The sequence below is a fragment of the Coregonus lavaretus genome, assembly GCF_964263955.1.
Source record: "Coregonus lavaretus genome assembly, chromosome: 13".
Lineage (NCBI taxonomy): Eukaryota > Metazoa > Chordata > Actinopteri > Salmoniformes > Salmonidae > Coregonus > Coregonus lavaretus.
The window spans coordinates 40023254-40043485 of NC_140000.1; the positions used below are offsets into that span (position 1 = coordinate 40023254).

At 46.7% G+C, this 20232-nt stretch overlaps 1 protein-coding gene across 1 annotated transcript in view; it reads right to left on the minus strand.

The window, feature by feature from the left end:
* LOC311139710 (solute carrier organic anion transporter family member 1C1-like) overlaps nucleotides 1-18535 on the minus strand; it is a 66769-nt gene extending 48234 nt beyond the window's left edge. The window contains exons 1-2 of the mRNA XM_084174632.1: nucleotides 18461-18535; nucleotides 2976-3139 (exon numbers count right to left, since the gene is read on the minus strand). Coding sequence (XP_084030758.1) covers nucleotides 2976-3125 — 150 coding nt within the window. The 5' untranslated portion in view covers nucleotides 3126-3139; nucleotides 18461-18535. The remainder of the gene's footprint in view (nucleotides 1-2975; nucleotides 3140-18460) is intronic.
* Between the last annotated feature and the right edge of the window lie 1697 nt (nucleotides 18536-20232).

Genomic DNA, 20232 nt, shown 5'->3' on the forward strand with positions numbered 1-20232 from the left:
CAAGTCATAGACTGTTCTCTCTGCTACCGCACAGCAAGCAGTACCGGAGCGCCAAGTCTAGTCCAAAAGGCCCCTTAACAGCTTCTACCCCCAAGCCATAAGACTGCTGAACATGCATGAAGATGGCATTTCTAGAGTGAGAAGGCCGGTCTGCAGGATGATAGGAGGTGGCCACAGCTGCGACTCTGTCCCAGTTAAGTGAACCGACTGTCTCGCAGTTCCAGTCTTCACTGCCGGCCACTCTGGCCTCCCGGCTACAACCACTAGTAGCTCTCCCCCTCTCAGGTCCCGCTGGCCCCTTGTCCACTGCTACAGCAGTGGCTCACCCCCACTCTCTGCCAGTGACGACCTCTCCCCACCTCAGGCCCGGCCGGCGCATGACTGTTCCTCCCACAGTGACACACCCTCCCTCTCCACCAGTGACAAACTCCATCTTCGCCTCTGGTCCCACTCGTCCTGTGACCGCCACTGTTGCAGTGCCTCACCTTCTCTGCCAGCGACGACTGCTCAGCCAGCTATATGTGCCTGCTGCTCCTGCTCCTCCAGCTGTGGCTTTGCCCCTATTCCTCACAGCTGTGACCTCTCAGTTCAGTGAGCCGATTGCCTCGATGTTCCAGTTTTCACTGTTGGCTGCAGCCCAGCCCTGCCCTCCGGCTCACAATTCCCTCTTGACAGCAGACCTGGCTCTTCCTCCACCCAACACCCTCCACTTCAATTCGCATCCAGTCTCTTCCTCACTTCGCCAGTAGACAAGGTCCCGCTTGCCACGTGACCGCGGCAGCAGCTCACCCCCTCTCTCTGCAAGTGAGGACCTCTCCCCACCTCAGGTCCGTCTAGCCCTGTGAACGCTGCTCCAGCAACGGCTCACCCACTCTCTGCCGACCTCACCCCACTTCAGGTCCCCCCGGCCCCTTCCTTGGCCTTCTTGTACTACAGAGACGTCATTTGCTCAGCTCACCCTTCTCGCCGCTAGGAGTTGGATGACTACCACACCATTGTTATGGATCTGACCATTTATTTTGGTTGCACAACAATCTACGAATGCTACTGCCACCAGGCTCCTGCAGTGATATGTCAGCACATACTGGGGCACTCTTGACAGCTCTACGGGCGCCTTCTCTTCACCGCTGGTCCCATGACAGCCACCCCCGCAGTGCCTCACCTTCCATCCCTACCAGCCATGAACTCCCACATCTCAGCTAGTTACGTTCCAACTGATCTTGCAGCGGTTCGGCCCCTGGTTTTACCAGCTGAGACCCTCTACTAGATGTGAACCAACTGCCTCTGTTCAAGTATTCAGATGCCGACCTCCGCCCACCCTTGTCACCAGCCAATCACCATTGACATCCTGTCTGCCTGCATCCAGATGCTGAGATTAGGTTACGTCTCTCTACGCTGGGATTTATGTTTCTTTTGCATTTTTCGCTGCCTGTGACGTTCCGAGTTTACATCCTAATTTTCTACCTATAGAAATTCTCAGTATGTTAGACATCGTCCTCCACAATAAACCGATCAGTTTGGCAGAACCACAACAGTCTACCTGTTCCGGCTAACATCTACCCTCAGCCCTTACCAACCACTCACCTACTTCCAACAGCTCAGACAATCTCAACATGCCTCTCCATCCAATCCACTGTTCATCACTAAATCTGGTTCCATTCCCATCTGAGACAAATACTATGACTGTATGGCTATCCTGCTGATCAATTCTCAGGACTCCTTCCACATCGGAGCTGCATCCATGGCATCTCGACACAGCATCCCAGACCATACCATACAACTCCTCACACGCTGGTCCTCTCAAGCCTATCATTCCTACATCCGCTCTGACGTCAACATCAGGAGAGCACACAACATGCTCATCTCTCAGAACCCGCATTAACTCTAGCACTGTTTTCTAGTCCCTGCCTCCTTTCACGGACACCATCTACCTCACGCACTGACTCCTACCCAACCAGCCAAAAGAGGGTTGGCCTCCTAGCTGTGCCTGGTTCCTCTCAAGGTTTTCTTCCTTCAAGAGTTGATTTCCCTTGCCACAGTCGCTTCTGCTTGCTCTCCTGGGGTCTAAGGTTGGGTCACTCCGTGGGCATCTCGTCCATACGCTGTACTACCTCAACTATATTGCCAACCATTCAGCACCTGCAGTCCAGAACAACTCACTTCCTGTCCAGGGTCAGACTAATTTGGAGTTCTCTTTTTGGGATTGCCATCACCACAGCAGCCTAACTACCATGGCCTGATGTCTACAAGCCAAACTCTACAGCCTTCATCTGCAGCCTTCGGCTTCATCCGGCATGTTCTCATTCCCCTCCTGAATCCTTCTCACAGCCATTCAATTCCCTCAAAAAATATATTAAACCCATTTCAATGTCTGGTCCTTAAACTCGGAATGAAAGGCTATTAAGGCCCAATGATGTTAAACAACATGGTTAGCTAACAGGAAAGGAGAAAAACATGTAACATCCACACATGGTCTCACTGACTTACATGTGGTCAAATGAGCTGGAACATCCCCTTGTCAGGTGAAATAGAGTTCAGTATGGCTGCTCTTCCTGCCACAACAGAGGAATAGTATACCTAGAGAAAGTTCCAGGTAGAAGTTGCCCTATAGGATCAGCTTTACCCCCGCCCCCCCACTAAACGCTAACCTTAACAGGAGAGGAGGCATGCAGAGGAGAGGTGGAGAGGAGGAAGGAGGAAGAGAGGAGAGGAGAGTTAGGGCTCTATTCAATCTGTATTGCTGAAGCGGTACCAATTGTGTGATACAAAATGTAAAGGTAATTTCCGATTGCGCCGACATGAATGCAGTCTCCACTAATGCGGGAACATTGTCTTTAAATTTAAATCACGCTGTAACGCTGAACTTCCTTTATACGGATTGAATAGAGCCCTTAAGCGAGTCAGAGAAAGTCAGAGAGTCAGAGGCAAAGAGAATCAGAGAGCGGCAGAGGGAGGCCTAGAGGTTCTGATCATACCTTGAGGCTGGAGCAGGAGGAGTGTTGCTCCCTCGTAGAGGAGCTGCCTCTGTTCTCTGTCGTCCCTCTCTCCTTGGCCTCCGGCTCCATCCTACACAGATAGCTCTCGTTTTCCTTGGGCAAAGTTCCCCTAATGAAATTTCTTGGCATTGATGCATGCAACCCTGCAAATAGATAATTCAAGCATGTGACCCAGATCTCTTCCTATCCAGAAAATAAGTGTGTTTGCAGCAGCATTGCTCCAGTCCGAAGGCTAGGAAGGCCAACGGATTTAATTCTATTTTAAGAGTTTTTAGGACTGTAGTCCACGGGCAATAAATAAATAAAACAGTATTTTATTAGAAAACGAACTCTTAAAAACAAATGGTTTTAGTAGCATATCATAGATTAAGACTATAGATTGAGATTTGACACACTTGAATGAAAATCAAAGGGGAGATGACACTCAGACTGCCCAAGTCCTAGAATCTTGCTCCTACTTCCAGGAATGTATTGATTAATCATTAATTCAACCAAAGAACCTTAGACATGAGAGAACTATGTGATCTAGACGCAACCTCTCCAGAGCACCTACCCACCTCTCTCTCTCTCTCTCTCTCTCTCTCTCTCTCTCTCTCTCTCTCTCTCTCTCTCTCTCTCTCTCTCTCTCTCTCTCTCTCTCTCTCTCTCTCTCTCTCTCTCTCTCTCTCTCTCTCTCTCTCTCTCTCCCTCCCTCTCCCCCTCTTTCTCTCTCTCGCACTCTCCCCTCCTTCTCCCCCTTCCGTCTCTCAGGGAGCCTCCAACCTTATGAATAGTAAATAGCTTCCACTCAAATCATCCAATCCAGATAGAAATATACTGTAGCTGCAAGCAGCCATGCTGGAGTTCAAGCTTTGGCCCCACAGGGCCACCAAAAGGACGAATTGGACACATCGCTCTTGGAGGAGCTACATTATGTACAGTGCCAGTCAAAAGTTTGGACACACCTACTCATTCCAGGGTAGAATAATAGTGAAAACATCAAAACTATGAAATAACACATATGGAATCATGTAGTAACCAAAAAAGTGTTAAACAAATCAAAATATATTTTATATTTGAGATTCTTCAAATAGCCACCCTTTGCCTTGATGACAGCTTTGCACACTCTTGGCATTCTCTCAAGCAGCTTCATGAGGTAGTCACCTGGAATGCATTTCAATTAACAGGTGTGCCTGGAATTGATTTCCTTCATAATACGTTTGAGCCAATCAGTAGTGTTGTGACAAGGTAGGGGTGGTATACAGAAGATAGCCCTATTTGGTCAAAGACCAAGTCCATATTATGGCAAGAACAGCTTACTTTAAGTCAATACGGAAACTTTCAAGAACTTTGAAAGTTTCTTCAAGTGCAGTCGCAAAAACCATCAAGCGCTATGATGAAACTGGCTCTCATGAGGACCGCCACAGGAAAAGAAGACCCAGAGTTAGCTCTACTGCAGAGGATAAATTCATTAGAGTTAACTGCACCTCAGATTGCAGCCCAAATAAATGCTTCAGAGTTCAAGTAACAGACACATTTCAACATCAACTGTTCAGAGGAGACTGTGTGAATCAGGCCTTCATGGTCAAATTTCTGCAAAGAAAACACTACTAAAGGACACCAATAATAAGAAGAGACGTGCTTGGGCCAAGAAACATGAGCAATGGACATTAGACTGGTGGAAATCTGTCCTTTGGTCTGATGAGTCCAAATTTGAGATTTTTGGTTCCAACTGCCGTGTCTTTGTGAGACACAGAGTAGGTGAACAGATGATCTCCGCATGTGTGGTTCCCACCGTGAAGCATGGAGGAAGAGGTGTGATGGTGCTTTGTTGGTGACACTGTCTGTGATTTATTTAGAATTCAAGGCACACTTAACCAGCATGGCACGATATGTCATCCCATCTGGTTTGCGCTTAGTGGGACTATCATTTGTTTTTCAACAGGACAATCACCCAAAACACACCTCCAGGCTGTGTAAGGGCTATTTGACCAAGGAGAGTGATGGAGTGCTGCATCAGATGACCTGGTCTCCACAATCACCCGACCTCAACCCAATTGAGATGGTTTGGGATGAGTCGGACCGCAGGATGAAGGAAAAGCAGCCAACAAGTGCTCAGCATATTGGAGAACTCCATCAAGACTGTTGGAAAAGCATTCCTCATGAAGCTGGTTGAGAGAATGCCAAGAGTGTGCAGCGTTGTCATCAAGGCAAAGGGTGGCTACTTTGAAGAATCTAAAATTGAAAATATATTTTGATTTGTTTAACACTTTTTTGGTTACTACATGATTCCATATGTGTTATTTCATAGTTTTGATGTCTTCGCTAGTCTTCTTTCCACAAGAATGGACATGGCAACGACTTTGTGTGCATTTGCTCACAGCAAATTGGCCAGTGTTACACAGTGTTGATTTTTCAGTGTAGCATTTCTAGTGTTGATTCAGGAGTTCAATTAAATCTGTAAGAGTGTTATTTTACAGTGGTGTAAAATAACCCAACTGTTGGTGTTAATAACCAGTGTTGAGTGTGAGAGTGTGACTGTGTCAGTTTTACTCTGTGGAGAGAAAAACATTCCCATCATTATCAGATTTCCCAGCATGCTCTACTGCAGGTAGACAGTTTTAGGATTGTTTTTAGTATTTCTGTTTTTGCATGTACATTGACTGATTGATTGATTAATCTTATGCTACACAAAGATAACATATTTTTCTAAACTAATCCAATCAGTTAGTTAGATGATTGCACCCATTACTGAAATGGTTGTTCTAGTTTCAGTGGTTTAGGTAGTCTCTTCACAATGTCCCTAACCCTGATAGTCATTCTGAATGCAAGTTGTGGGAGAATAAAAACCTAACTCATCCTACACATCGCTTTGCAAGCCAGCATAATGTTATTTTCAGCCCTGATGTTGTCTGTAAACCAGGAGGTTCCTAACACCCTCTGTGTTAGGTAAAAACTTGGCCATCAAAGTAAGGCCTTATGATATATTTTATATATTGTCCTTAGGAGATTAATTGAACAATAACATCCACTTGGACTGATAATGAACGAATTCAACAACCATGTCAGTAACTACGTTTCCATCCACATTTTTCTGTGAGTAAAGTCATACCGTATAAACATTTTTTCAAGACAGCTGTGATGGAAACAGGAAGTTTTTGTTTTTTTATGCCGACAGATCATTTCTTTGTTCGACATGTTGGGATCTTTTTGTGTCAGAAAATTAATTGTGCGGGAAATGGTTCTTTGAATCAGCTGTGTAGTGCTAGGGCAACAACCAAAACGTGCATCAGTGGGGGGCCCCAGGACAGAGTTAGGGAAACACTGACGTAGACTAGCCTACCCGCACTGTATCTGTGAGCTATTAGCTAGAGTGCATGTGCCAAGACAGTAGTAGGCACATTTGCTATTTAACGCAACAGTTTTCAGTAGAATTGAAAATGCGATTGAAACACATTGAACTTCAGATTTACATGAAATCTTAAGCCAAAAAATGAATTTTGTGTGCACTATGTCATCATGCAGTGATTTTTATCCACAACAAGTTTGTTTGCTGGAAACACACCATTGGTAGGAAAATGTGCATAATTTCTTTATGCGTTTTTTTGAATATTTGCATGCAAATCTGTCGCCAATTGGATGGAAACCTAGCTACTGTCACTAACAAATACAGTAATTGTCACGGATTCTGCCGAGGCTGCTCCCCCTCCTGGTACGAGCAGGCGTCGGCGGTCGCCGTCCCCGGAGTACTAGCTGCCACCGATCTATGTTTCTGTGTGTGATTGCTTTTGTCTGTCTGTCACACCTGTGTCCTATTGTGTATTCATCACCTGTCCTATAAGTTCCGTCTTTTTGCTTGGTAGGATTGTGTGTTGTTGTTCGCCTGTCGTTGTGCTGCGTGTTTTGTTTCTTGTTTGCATTTTTTGTGTTTTACGCATGTTGCGTAAATGCTCGCCTCTTGTTGTTTTGAGGTCGTTTGTTTTCCGTTTCCTTTTGGAAATTTTGAGTAAACTCTGTTGGACTGAGCCTCGGTGTCCTGCGCCTGACTTCCACCACACATACACCTCACCTCATGACAGAACAACACACCATCTCCATGGAGTCAGCAGGAACAGCGGCGATACCCGATTCCTTGGAGGACCGGATTAATTACCAGGACGCCATGATCCGGCAACTCGGGGTCGCCATGGACGAGGTGTCCAACAGTCTGCGCCGGTTGATGAATCGGGAGGTGCCCACGCCTTCTCACACCATCCCAGCACCAACGGCCAGTCCTCCTCTCTCAGCACCGGAACCCAGTGGCATTCGGCTCTCGCTCCCGAGGGCATATGACGGTTCTGCAGCCGGGTGTCAGGGCTTTCTCCTACAGGTAGAACTTTACCTTGCCACCATACACCCGGCGCCCTCGGGATACGAGAGCGTCTCCGCCCTCATCTCCTGTCTCTCCGGGAAGGCGTTGGAGTGGGCCAACGCCGAATGGAGGGGAATAGACGCCGCCACCATCACCTACGCGGAGTTTTCCCGCCGCTTCAGGACTGTCTTCGATCATCCACCTGAGGGGAAAGCGGCGGGAGAGCGTCTATTCCACCTCCGACAGGGGAAGAGGAGCGCACAGGAGTTCGCACTGGAGTTCCGGACACTAGCAGCGGATGCGGGATGGAATGAGAGGGCCCTCATTGACCACTATCGGTGTAGCCTACGAGAGGACGTTCGTCGTGAGATGGCCTGCAGGGACACCAACCTGTCGTTCGACCAGCTGGTGGACATCTCCATCAGTCTAGACACCCTGCTGGCTACCCGCGGACGTCCCGAGTGGGGGTCGTCCATTCCATCCTCCAGCACCTCCGAGCCTATTCCTATGGAGCTCGGGGGTGCTGGCGCTAGAGAGAGGAGGAGGGAGAACCCGAGGAGGGCCAACCCCTGCACCAACTGTGGCCGTGGAGGACACACCACGGCCAGGTGCTGGGGAGGGTCTTCTGAGAGAGGGGACAACAGGTCACGCACTGGGGAGTCATTTCAGGTGAGTAGGCGCCCCACTTACCCAGAGCTCTCTGTTGGTCACATGAGTATTCCTGTGCGTTTTCCACAGGTGGCACCTCATTCCCAGCATAAGGCGCTAGTAGATTCAGGCGCAGCTGGGAACTTTATTGATCGTAAATTTTGTGCTAGGTTAGGAATTCCCCTTCGGCCGGTAGAAGTTCCATTCCCTGTCCATGCATTAGACAGCCGGCCGTTGGGGTCGGGTCTGATCAGGGATGTCACAGCACCGCTGACGATGACTACGCAGGGGGGTCATGAGGAGATCATTCAGTTCTATCTGATTGACTCTCCTGCGTACCCAGTGGTGTTGGGGCTTCCCTGGTTAAGTACCCACGATCCTACCATAGCGTGGCAACAGAGGGCTCTTATGGAGTGGTCTGCCCAGTGTGTAGGGAGATGTCTAGGTGTTTCCATAGGGGCGACCTCGGTAGAGAGTCCGAACCAAGTGCCCGCACTGCGCATTCCCCCCGAGTATGAGGATTTAGCACTGGTCTTTAGTAAATCGAGGGCAGCAAGGCTACCTCCTCATAGACAGGGGGACTGTGCGATAAATATCCAGACTGGAGCAGCTCTTCCCAGGAGTCATGTGTATCCCCTGTCTCAAGAGGAGACAGCGGCTATGGAGACATACATAGCCGAGTCCTTGGCACAGGGATACATACGGCCCTCTACTTCCCCAGTCTCCTCGAGTTTCTTCTTTGTGAAGAAGAGGGACGGGGGATTGCGCCCGTGTATTGATTATCGTAGTCTCAATCAGATTACAGTTAAATACAGCTACCCACTGCCACTGATTGCGACGATGACGGAATCATTACGCGGAGCGCGATTCTTCACAAAGTTAGATCTCAGGAGCGCGTACAATCTGGTGCGCATTAAGGGGGGGGATGAATGGAAGACAGCATTTAGTACCACCTCGGGTCATTACGAGTATCTCGTCATGCCATACGGGTTAATGAATGCTCCTTCAGTCTTCCAATCCTTTGTTGACGAGATTTTCCGGGACATGCATGGGCAGGGTGTAGTAGTTTACATCGACGACATCCTGGTGTACTCTTCTACACGAGCCGAGCATGTAGCCCAGGTGCGCCGAGTATTGAGACGACTGTTGGAGCATGACTTGTATGTCAAGGCAGAGAAATGCCTGTTCTTCCAGGAGTCCGTCTCCTTTTTGGGTTATCGGTTGTCCGCGTCTGGCGTGGAGATAGAGGTAGATCGGGTATCGGCTGTGCGTAATTGGCAAACTCCAACCACCGTAAAAGAGGTGCAGCGGTTCTTGGGTTTTGCTAATTACTACCGGAGGTTTATCCGGGGCTTTGGACAGGTTGCAGTTCCCATTACGTCCCTGCTAAAGGGGGGTCCGGTGCACTTGCAGTGGTCAGCTGAGGCGGACAGGGCATTTGTCAAACTGAAGAACCTGTTCGCCTCGGCCCCGGTGCTGGCGCATCCGGATCCCTCTTTGCCTTTCCAAGTAGAGGTGGACGCGTCCGAGACCGGTATTGGGGCAGTCCTGTCACAACGGTCCGGCACGCCACCTAAGCTCCGCCCCTGTGCATTCTACTCTAAGAAGCTCAGCTCGGCGGAGCGCAATTATGACGTTGGGGACAGGGAGCTGTTAGCTGTAGTCCAGGCCCTAAAGGTGTGGAGGCATTGGCTTGAGGGGGCTCAACACCCTTTCCTCATTCTGACTGATCACCGTAACCTGGAGTACATCCGGGCAGCTAGGAGATTGAACCCTCATCAGGCTAGGTGGAACATGTTCCTGACCCGGTTTGTTTTTAAGATCACATACATCCCTGGGTCCCAGAACGGTAAGGCAGACGCCCTGTCCCGGCAGTATGACACAGAGGAGAGGTCCATTGAGCCTATTTCCATACTGCCGGAGTCTTGTCTGGTGGCTCCGGTAGTATGGGAGGTCGATGCGGAAATCGAGCGGGCGCTGCGTACCGACCCTACTCCCCCCGAGTGTCCTGTGGGGCGGACGTACGTTCCGCTCGAGGTTCGTGATCGGCTTATTTCTTGGGCTCATACATCACCCTCCTCTGGACATCCTGGTATTGGTCGGACGGTGCACTGCCTTAGCGTAAAATACTGGTGGCCAACGTTAGCCAGGGATGTGAGGGTTTATGTCTCCTCCTGCTCGGTATGTGCCCAGTGTAAGGCACCTAGACATTTGCCCAGAGGTAAGTTACATCCTCTGCCCGTTCCACAACGACCATGGTCCCACCTCTCGGTAGATTTTGTGACCGATCTACCCCCTTCCCAGGGTAATACCACCATTTTGGTCGTTGTGGATCGGTTTTCTAAGGCCTGTCGTCTCCTCCCACTGCCGGGTCTCCCTACTGCCCTACAGACCGCCGAGGCCCTCTTTACCCACGTGTTCCGGCACTATGGGGTCCCCGAGGATATTGTGTCCGACCGAGGTCCCCAGTTCACCTCCAGAGTCTGGGGGGCTTTCATGGAACGCCTGGGGGTCTCGGTTAGCCTTACCTCGGGGTACCACCCAGAGAGCAATGGGCAGGTTGAACGTGTGAACCAGGATTTGGGTAGGTTTTTGAGGTCCTATTGCCGGGACCGGCCGGAGGAGTGGTCGAGGTATATCCCCTGGGCAGAGATGGCCCAGAACTCTCTCCGCCACTCCTCCACCGGATTAACACCTTTCCAGTGTATTTTAGGGTATCAGCCGGTCCTGGCACCGTGGCACGAGAGCCAGACCGAGGCCCCTGCGGTGGACGAGTGGATTCGGCACTCGGAGGAGACGTGGGACGCTGCCCATGTCCATCTGCAGCGTGCCATCCGTCAACAAAAGGCGAGCGCCGATCGCCACCGCAGTGAGGGGCCGGTGTACGCACCGGGAGATCGAGTCTGGCTCTCGACTCGAAACCTGCCCCTCCGCCTGCCCTGCCGGAAGCTGGGTCGGCGGTTTGTGGGGCCCTTTAAAGTCCTGAGAAGGTTGAACGAGGTGTGTTACAGGTTACAACTGCCTATAGAGTACAAAAATATTAACCCCTCGTTCCATGTGTCTCTTCTCAGGCCGGTGGTAGCTGGTCCACTCCAGGAGAATGAGATAGGAGAGACCCCTCCGCCCCCTTTGGACATCGAGGGGGCCCCGGCGTACAGAGTCCGGACCATCTTGGACTCGAGGCGCCGGATGAGTGGTCTCCAGTATCTCGTGGAGTGGGAGGGGTACGGTCCGGAGGAACGGTGCTGGGTGCCCAGGAGGGACATCCTCGATCCATCCCTCCTGACTGATTTCCACCGTGGGCATCCCACGCGCCCGGGTCCGCGTCCTCCTGGCCGTCCCCGAGGCCGGGGTCGGCGCACGGCTGGAGCCGCGCGTCAAGGGGGGGGTACTGTCACGGATTCTGCCGAGGCTGCTCCCCCTCCTGGTACGAGCAGGCGTCGGCGGTCGCCGTCCCCGGAGTACTAGCTGCCACCGATCTATGTTTCTGTGTGTGATTGCTTTTGTCTGTCTGTCACACCTGTGTCCTATTGTGTATTCATCACCTGTCCTATAAGTTCCGTCTTTTTGCTTGGTAGGATTGTGTGTTGTTGTTCGCCTGTCGTTGTGCTGCGTGTTTTGTTTCTTGTTTGCATTTTTTGTGTTTTACGCATGTTGCGTAAATGCTCGCCTCTTGTTGTTTTGAGGTCGTTTGTTTTCCGTTTCCTTTTGGAAATTTTGAGTAAACTCTGTTGGACTGAGCCTCGGTGTCCTGCGCCTGACTTCCACCACACATACACCTCACCTCATGACAGTAATGGGTGGTAACTCTACAATTCACTCGAAAAGGCAAGGCACACTGGAATATTATATTGTAGGCGTGGTTTAGTAGGGGTGTGGCTTTCAATTATTTGGTTTTGGTCACCTGTGAGTGGAAGTGTTGTACCAGTTTAAGTTGTCTATGGTTATGTTAATTAAAGTTTGAGCATGTCCAATGCCAGTCCTGAAGTGTTTGTAAATGCTTACATAAGCGCATTTGGCATTACTGATTTATAAATATTATTATAATGTCCTTAATCCAAAATGAGTGATCTTGTCAAGAGGTACGGACTTCTTTGTGTAACTGTTAAAAATACTGTGTAACGTAACACCATTGATGCAAACTATATACACTTCCTACAGTTAAAAAACATATTGAAGTGAAATGCATTACACTAACAATGTTAATTCCCTAACTGAGAAAGTGTAACAACACATCCGCTTTTTAACACTGTAAAGTTCGGACCTGTATAGACATTTACCAATGTCAGTGTTGATTTAACACTGGAGAATTTGCTGTGCTGTAATGTCACGGCAGCTCTTTCCATTAGTCTTCCGAACGCATCATTTAGAAATCTCAGCAACAACTGTACCGGTTATGTAACAGGCTCGTAACAACGATTTTACAAACTGAAAATTTGGGATAACAGAATAGTTTAAAGAGCAATTAGGAAAGAAAGGGTGAAGAGAGAGAGAGAGAGAGAGAGAGAGAGAGAGAGAGAGAGAGAGAGAGAGAGAGAGAGAGAGAGTAAACAAAGTTATTTAAACAAAGTTATGCCCAAACATAAAGCGGTCCCCCTATAAGCTACACTGTAAAGGGGTTTCCATGAATTTGACAGTTTCTTACAGGCAACTCGGTGGCAAGTAAAATTCTGTATTTCATATTACAGTACACATACTGTAATATAAATACAGTATCAGAACAAGTACTGTGTGATGACACACAGTACAATACCATAAAATTGTCTGTATTATACTGTAAAAAAGTAAATGCTACCGTAATCAGAATGAATGAATGGATGAATGAAGAAAATTCATTGAGCGGAGGGGTTTGTATTTTACTGTAATTACAAGGGATTGGTGCAAGCAGGTTGGCTGTTTGATAAAGTGTTTAAACATTACAACATATTAATGAATATATGGTTTTTAATATCACTTGCACTTCTAGAGGCCTTAACAAAGGCCTCCAAACTGGCAGCAACTACACTGCAAAACAGACCAAAAGGACATGGAAAAATGCTCAACCATTTATGGTTTAAGACTTGCTGGCACTCCAATCTGTCCCTTATACAGTGCCTTCAGAAAGTATTCACACCCCTTGACTTTTTCCACATTTTACTGTGTTACTGACTGAATTTAAAATAGATTCAATTTAGATTTTATGTCACTGGCCTACACACAATAAATGAAATCAAATTGTATTTGTCAAATGCGGCGAATACAACAGGTGTAGACATTAGCGTGAAATGCTTAGTTACAAGCCCTTAACCAACAAAGCAAGTAAGAAACATTTGCTAAATAAACTAAAAGAAAAATAGTAACACAATAAAATAACAATAGCAAGGCTATATAAAAGGAGTACTGGTACCGAGTCAATGTGCAAGGGTATGGGTTAGTCCAGCTAATTGAGGTAATATGTACATGTAGGTGGGGGTAAAATGACTATGCACAGTGTGTGTGTGTGTGTGTGTGGCGTCAATATGCATGTGTGTGTGTGTGTGTGTTTGTCCATGTGTGTGTGTGTATGTGTGTGTTGGAGTGTAGTATGTGTGAGTGAGTGGTTAGAGTCCAGTGAGTGTACATTGAGCCTGTGCAAGAGAGTCAGTGCAAAAAATAAGAATACATCAGAATAAAATAAGAGGGTCAATGCAAATAGTCCGGGTAGCCATTTGATTAACTGTTCATTAGTCTTATGGCTTCGGGGTAGAAGCTGTAAGGGAGCCTTTTGGTCCCAGACTTGGCGCTCCTGTATTGCTTGCCGTGCAGTAGCAGAGAGAACAGTTTATGACTTAGGTGGCTGGAGTCTTTGACCATTTTTAGGGCCTTCCTCTGACACCACCTGGTATAGAGGTCCTGGATGGCAGGAAGCTCGGCCCGGTGACGTACTGGGCCGTACACACTACCTTCTGTAGTGCCTTGCGGTCGGATGCCGAGCAGTTGCCATACCAAGCGGTGATGCAACCAGTCAGGATGCTCTCGATGGTGCAGCTGTATAACATTTTGAGGATCTGAGGTCCCATGCCAAATCTTTTCAGCCTCCTGAGGGGGAATATGTATTGTTGTGCCCTCTTCACGACTGTCTTGGTTTGTTTGGACCATGATAGGTCCTTAGTGATGTGGACACCAAGGAACTTGAAGCTCTCGACCCACCACACTACAGCCCTGTCGATGTGAATGGGTGCGTGCTCGGTCCTCCTTTTCCTTTAGTCCACAATCAGCTCCTTTGTCTTGCTCACGTTGAGGGAAAGGTTGTTGTCCTGGTCTCTGACCTCCTCCCTATAGGCTGTCTCATCGTTGTTGGTGATCAGGCCTACCACCGTTGTGTCGTCGGCAAACTTAATGATGGTGTTGGAGTCATGCGTGAACAGGGAGTACAGGATAGGTTTGGGCTGTTTACCAGCTATACCATACACTGGGGTATTTGGAAAAAGCCAAGGGATGATTTTTATATTCTGTCAATACCGTTGAAACTATATCTTTGAAGTGTTTTAATAAATCGGAATATTTGTAGCTACTTTTTAAGTGAACACCTGCAGTCAACTTGTGCAATATGTTAGGAGATAAAAAACATTGCGTTCTTCAATTCACCTGTCACATTATTATGAAGCTTACAGTAGTCCCCAGTCACGTGTCACGTGGTGTTTGTTTACAAGCACACAAGGAGGAGAGCCTGGAGCCTTGTGATTCACTCACTGTTGTGCAGCATGCGCCAGGTGATCTAATTACAGTATAGAATCCTCAACTAAATGTTTGCCAGCAAGATATCGTAGAAATAGGGTTTGTTCCAAAGTTGGCTAGCTTGCTAACTACTTCTAGACACAAATGAGAGAACACCTCACTCTGACCATTTTACTTGTCCTAGCAGAGCTGGTTAGGCTATTTTCATGTTATCTAAAGCGTTAATGACTGTAACTGTGCTGCTGGCAACAATTGAATTATGTTTTTTTTGCTGACGTTTACTGACACTGGTCATATCCAACGGGTGGTGCGCGTCAGTTATTCTGTCACACTCAGATGAGAGTGCTCTGAAATCGGAGTAGACAGCCAGAGTGAATTTACGAACGCACCCTAAGTTAACTGTCTAAAATGTGCTAAATGCTCTGCAATTATGCATTTGGTTTGCTAATTTTGTAGCTACTTAGCTATCTAGCTAAGTTGTTAGCTTTTTCCAAAATCAAGCATTCACTTGGTAACAGCAGAGAATCCCCTCCTGGATAAGAGCCTTGCTGGCTAATATTTAGTTTTGTGCGTGCAGCAAACTGTGAGTAGCATTTTTGAATTACTTGTATACTTTTGGTCAGAAACTGTACAAAATGTTCGCAATGCGCTCGTTAGCATATAGTTAGCATTCTCTATGGCATTTTACATGTACTTGTTAGCATTACTAACCTTCAGATTACAGAGTATCAGTGGGGTTTGAAAACAACGCCCCTTGTGTTCAGTGCCAGTATTACCAAATATCCCGGTATGGCACAAGGTCGGTATAAAAGGTATGATAATCTGGATACCGCCCAAGCTTAGACTAATGCCGCATTCAAAACAACTGGGAGCTTGGAACTCGGAAATCTCCGACTTCTGACTTCAGTGCATTCAAAACTACTGGGAACTCTGAAAAAAACTAGCTCTGACTGGGAAAAATCTATTTGAACGGTCATCCAACTTTGAATTCCAACTTGGGACTCTTTCTAGAGCTCCGACTTTCGACCTGAAGATCACTGACGTCATGATTTGAGCTCGTTCCCAGTTGTTTTGAACGCGGCATAAGCACGCACCCCTGAGGGGCCCCTGTGTTGAGGGTCAGCGTGGCAGATGTGTTGTTGCCTACCCTCACCACCTGGGGGTGGCCGTCAGGAAGTGTTTCCCAAACTCGGTCTACGGGACCCCAAGGGGTGCACGTTTTGATTTTTGCCCTAACACTACACAGCTGATTCCAATGATCAAAGCTTGATTATTAGTTGATTATTTGAATCAGCTGTGTAGTGCTAGGGCAAAAACCAAAACTTGCACCCCTTGGGATCCCGAGGACCGAGTTTGGGAAATCCTGTCTTACTCACATCGGCTACGGCGAGCGTGATCACAAAGTCGTCTGGAACAGCTGGTGCTCATGCATGGTTCCGTGTTGCTTGCCTCAAAGAGAGCATAGAAGGCATTTAGCTCGTCTGGTAGGCTCGTGTCACTGGGCAGCTCACGGCTGGGTTTTCCTTTGTAATCTGTGATAGTTTGCAAGCTTTGCCACATCCGACGAGCGTCAGAGCCAGTGTAGTAGGATTTGATCTTAGTCCTGTATTGATGCTTTGCCTGCTTGATGCATCAGAGCGCGTAAAGATATTTCTTATAAGCATCCGGATTAGTGTCCCGCTCCTTGAAAGCGGCAGCTCTAGCCTTTGGCTCAGTGCGGATGTCGTCGATGCACTTTTTAATGAAGCCGGTGACTGATGTGGTATACTCCTCAATGCCATCGGATGAATTGCGGAACATATTCCAGTCTGTGCTAGTGAAACATTCCTGTAGCTTAGCATCCGCTTCATCAGACCACTTCCGTATTGAGCACATCACTGGTACTTCCTGTTTGAGTTTTTGCTCATAAGCAGGAATCAGGAGGATAAAGTTATGGTCAGATTTGCCAAATGCAGGGCGACGGAGAGCTTTGTACACGTCTCTGTGTGTGGAGTAAAGGTGATCTAGAGTTTTTTTCCCTCTAGTTGCACATGTGACATGCTGGTAGAAATTAGGTAAAACCAATTTCAGTTAAAGTCCCCGGCCACTAGAAGCGCCACCTCTGGATAAGCATTTTCTTGTTTGCTTATGGCCTTATACAGCTCGTTAAGTGCGGTCTTAGTGCCAGCATCGGTTTGTGGTGGTGAATAGACAGCTACAAATAATATAGATGAAAAGTCTCTTGGTAAATAGTGTGGTCTACAGTTTATCATGAGGTACTCTAACTCAGGAGAATATTAGAGATTGCGCACCAGCTGTTGTTGACAAAAAGACACACACCATCCCCCGTGATCTTACCGGAGGCTGCTATTCTGTTTTGCCGATGCACGGAAAACCCAGCTAACTGTATATTATCCATGATATTACAGTTTTTAATGTCCCGTTGATAGGATAGTCTCGAATGGAGCTCATCCAGTTTATTCTCCAGTGATTGCACGTTCGCCAGTAGAACGGAGGTAAAGGCGGATTATCCACTCGCCGACGCAGTCAGCTCTTTGACCTCTGTAACAGCATCTCCTCTTCATACGATTGACAGGGATTTGGGCCTGGTCCGGGAAGAGCAGTATATCATTCGCATCAGACTCATTAAAGAAAAATCCTAGTCCAGTTTGAGGTGAGTAATCACTGTTCTGATGTCCAAAACCTATTTTCGGTCATAGGAAACGATGGCGGAAACATTATATACCAAAAAAGTTAAAAACGGCAAAAAAAAAACACAAAATAGCACAATTGGTCAGGAGCCCATAAAATGGCGGCCATCCCCTAACTGATACCAGTTTTGACTTAAAGTGGCTTGAAAATATATGGCAAGACTTGAAAATGGCTGTCTAGCAATGATCAACAACTTGACAGAGCTTGAAAATAAAAAAAATGCAAATATTGTACAATCCAGGTGTGCAAAGCTCTTAGAGATTTACCCAGTAAGACTCACAGCTGTAATTGCTGCCAAAGGTGATTCTAACATGTATTGAATACTGTAATTAAATTTTTTTTAAAAAATTCCACTTTGAAATTACACAGTATTTTGTGTAGATCGTTGACAAAAAAACTGACAATTAAATCAATTTTAATCCCACCTTGTAACACAACAAAATGTGGAAAAAGTCAAAGGGTGTGAATACTTTCTGAAGGCACTGTACATTTTGAATTGATGGTGCACTTTAAACATATAGGAGTTAAATTGTCACAGCATTCTTACTCAGGGGAGCAACAAATATAGCCTCTTACAAAGCACACCACAAAATATGTTAATGAGCCAAACGCTCTAACCACTAGGCTACCTGCTGCCCTATATATGGTACAGCACTGTATAATGTTGGGTGGAATTACAGTACCATTCGAAATACAGCAATTTTCCCACAATGCACCATCATTTACAGTATGCAGCACAGTTAAACATTTCAGAGTTTTTTTTTTTACTGTTGATAATACCGCAAATTACCTATAAATTACAGTTTTCTGTTACAGTGTAGGTAGGCAGGTTCCTCACTTAAATGTGAATCTGTGATAAGTAAAAAGCATAAATTACATGATTTGTGATGGTGTATGAGTCAAGGGTTTCCAAACTCGGAATTCAAACACACTCAGACTGCAAGTAGCCTAAATAAATAAACGCTAACAAAAATATAGTTGTCTTCCTGGTCGACCTATCTGACAGGTCTATTCCAGCTGTGATGCTCAGCATAAGTAAAGCGTCACTACAAAAGCTATCAAACACTTGTGTAGGAGAAAAAAATGTTGAGTCACTTACCAAGTCTACCATGAAACAATCGCCCTATATTTTCCAATGAGGTAATACAACAACCTATGACAAAAGCGCGTAGTATTCCCGGTGGCAGAGAGTTTGGACAGAGAGTCTCCCCAGAGTGCGCGGCAGATGTCTCGAGCTCAGGGAAAACGTCCCATATGGATGAAGAGCAGTAAAGACACCGGTTATTAAAGGTCATAGAATAAGGTATTTCTCCAAAGTTATTCTTCCCGCCTCTTATCATACACCGTTCCAATTATCTAAATATTTGACCTCAATCAGATCGAGTTTTCATAACATTCTCGCTGAGAAGTTAAACAGTTTGGAACCTGAATCTGTTTGTGCAACCCCAACGCTGCTTGAAGAAATTAGCTCACGCACGTGATAACACTTGAGACAGAGAGGGAGAGAGGCAGAGCGCGCGGGATGGTGATATGTATCCTACTTCCAGAATTGATTCGCTCCAACGCAAAGCTTCTCGATGGACAAAAAGGTTAAGGACAATAAAACACTGTGCCGTGGTTATCTTGTTTTCAATTTGTTAACCGTTAAATTGAGTGAAAGAGGTAAAGTGATGGTAAAGTAGTTCATCTTCAAAGGGGCTGTTTTATTAGTCCGTTGCGGTGTTGCGCATGATGCGTTCACACAAGTTTAAAACCAACACGTTCTAAAATAATCCTATCTCATGCCAGACTACTTGGCATGTGACGTCTGCAATATGTGTCTTCAATGCAAGTTTGATGTCAGTGAGAGAAACATTAAGGCAAACATATGTTATTGTGTGTAGAATTGTTACATAGAACTGTCATATAAGGCATAATACAACATAGCAATTCTACTTATATAATGTAGCCTAGTCCATAATATAACACTCCCACTAATCACTCCCACCCACACACACACACACACACACACACACACACACAAACACACACACACACACACACACACACACACACACAGGGTTGGGTAGGTTAAATTCTAAATGTAATCCCTTACAGTGCCTTTTGGAAAGTATTCAGACCCCTTGACTTTTTCCACATTTTGTTAGGTTACAGCTTTATTCAAAATTGATTAAATAGTTTTACCCCCTCATCAATCTACACACAATACCCCATAATGACAAAGCCAAAACTTTGTTTTTAAATTTTTTGCTAATTTACTAAAAAGTACATAAGTATTCAGACACTTTACTCAGTACTTTGTTGAAGCACCTTTGGTAGCGATTACAGCCTCAAGTCTTCTTGGTTTTGACGCTACAAGCTTCCGTCTGGCCACCCTACCATAAAAGCCTGATTGGTGGAGTGCTGCAGAGATGATTGTCCTTCTGGAAGATTCTCCCATCTCCACAGAGGAACTCTAGAGCTCTGTCAGAGTCACCTCCCTGACCAAGGCCCTTCTCCCCAGATTGCTCAGTTTGGCCAGGTGGCCAGCTCTAGGAAGAGTCTTGGTGGTTCCAAACTTTGTCCATTTAAGAATGATGGAGGCCACTGTGTTCTCGGGGACCTTGAATGCTGCAGAATTTTTTTGGTACCCTTCCCCAGATCTGTGCTTTGCCACAATCCTGTCTCGGCTCTCTACAGACAATTTCTTCAACCTCATGGCTTGGTTTTTGCTCTGACATGCACTGTCAACTGTGGGACCTTATATAGACAGGTGTGTGCCTTTCCAAATCATGTCCAATCAATTAAATTTACCACAGGTGGACTCCAATCAAGTTGTAGAAACATCTCAAGGATGATCAATAGAAACAGGATGCACCTGAGCTCAATTTC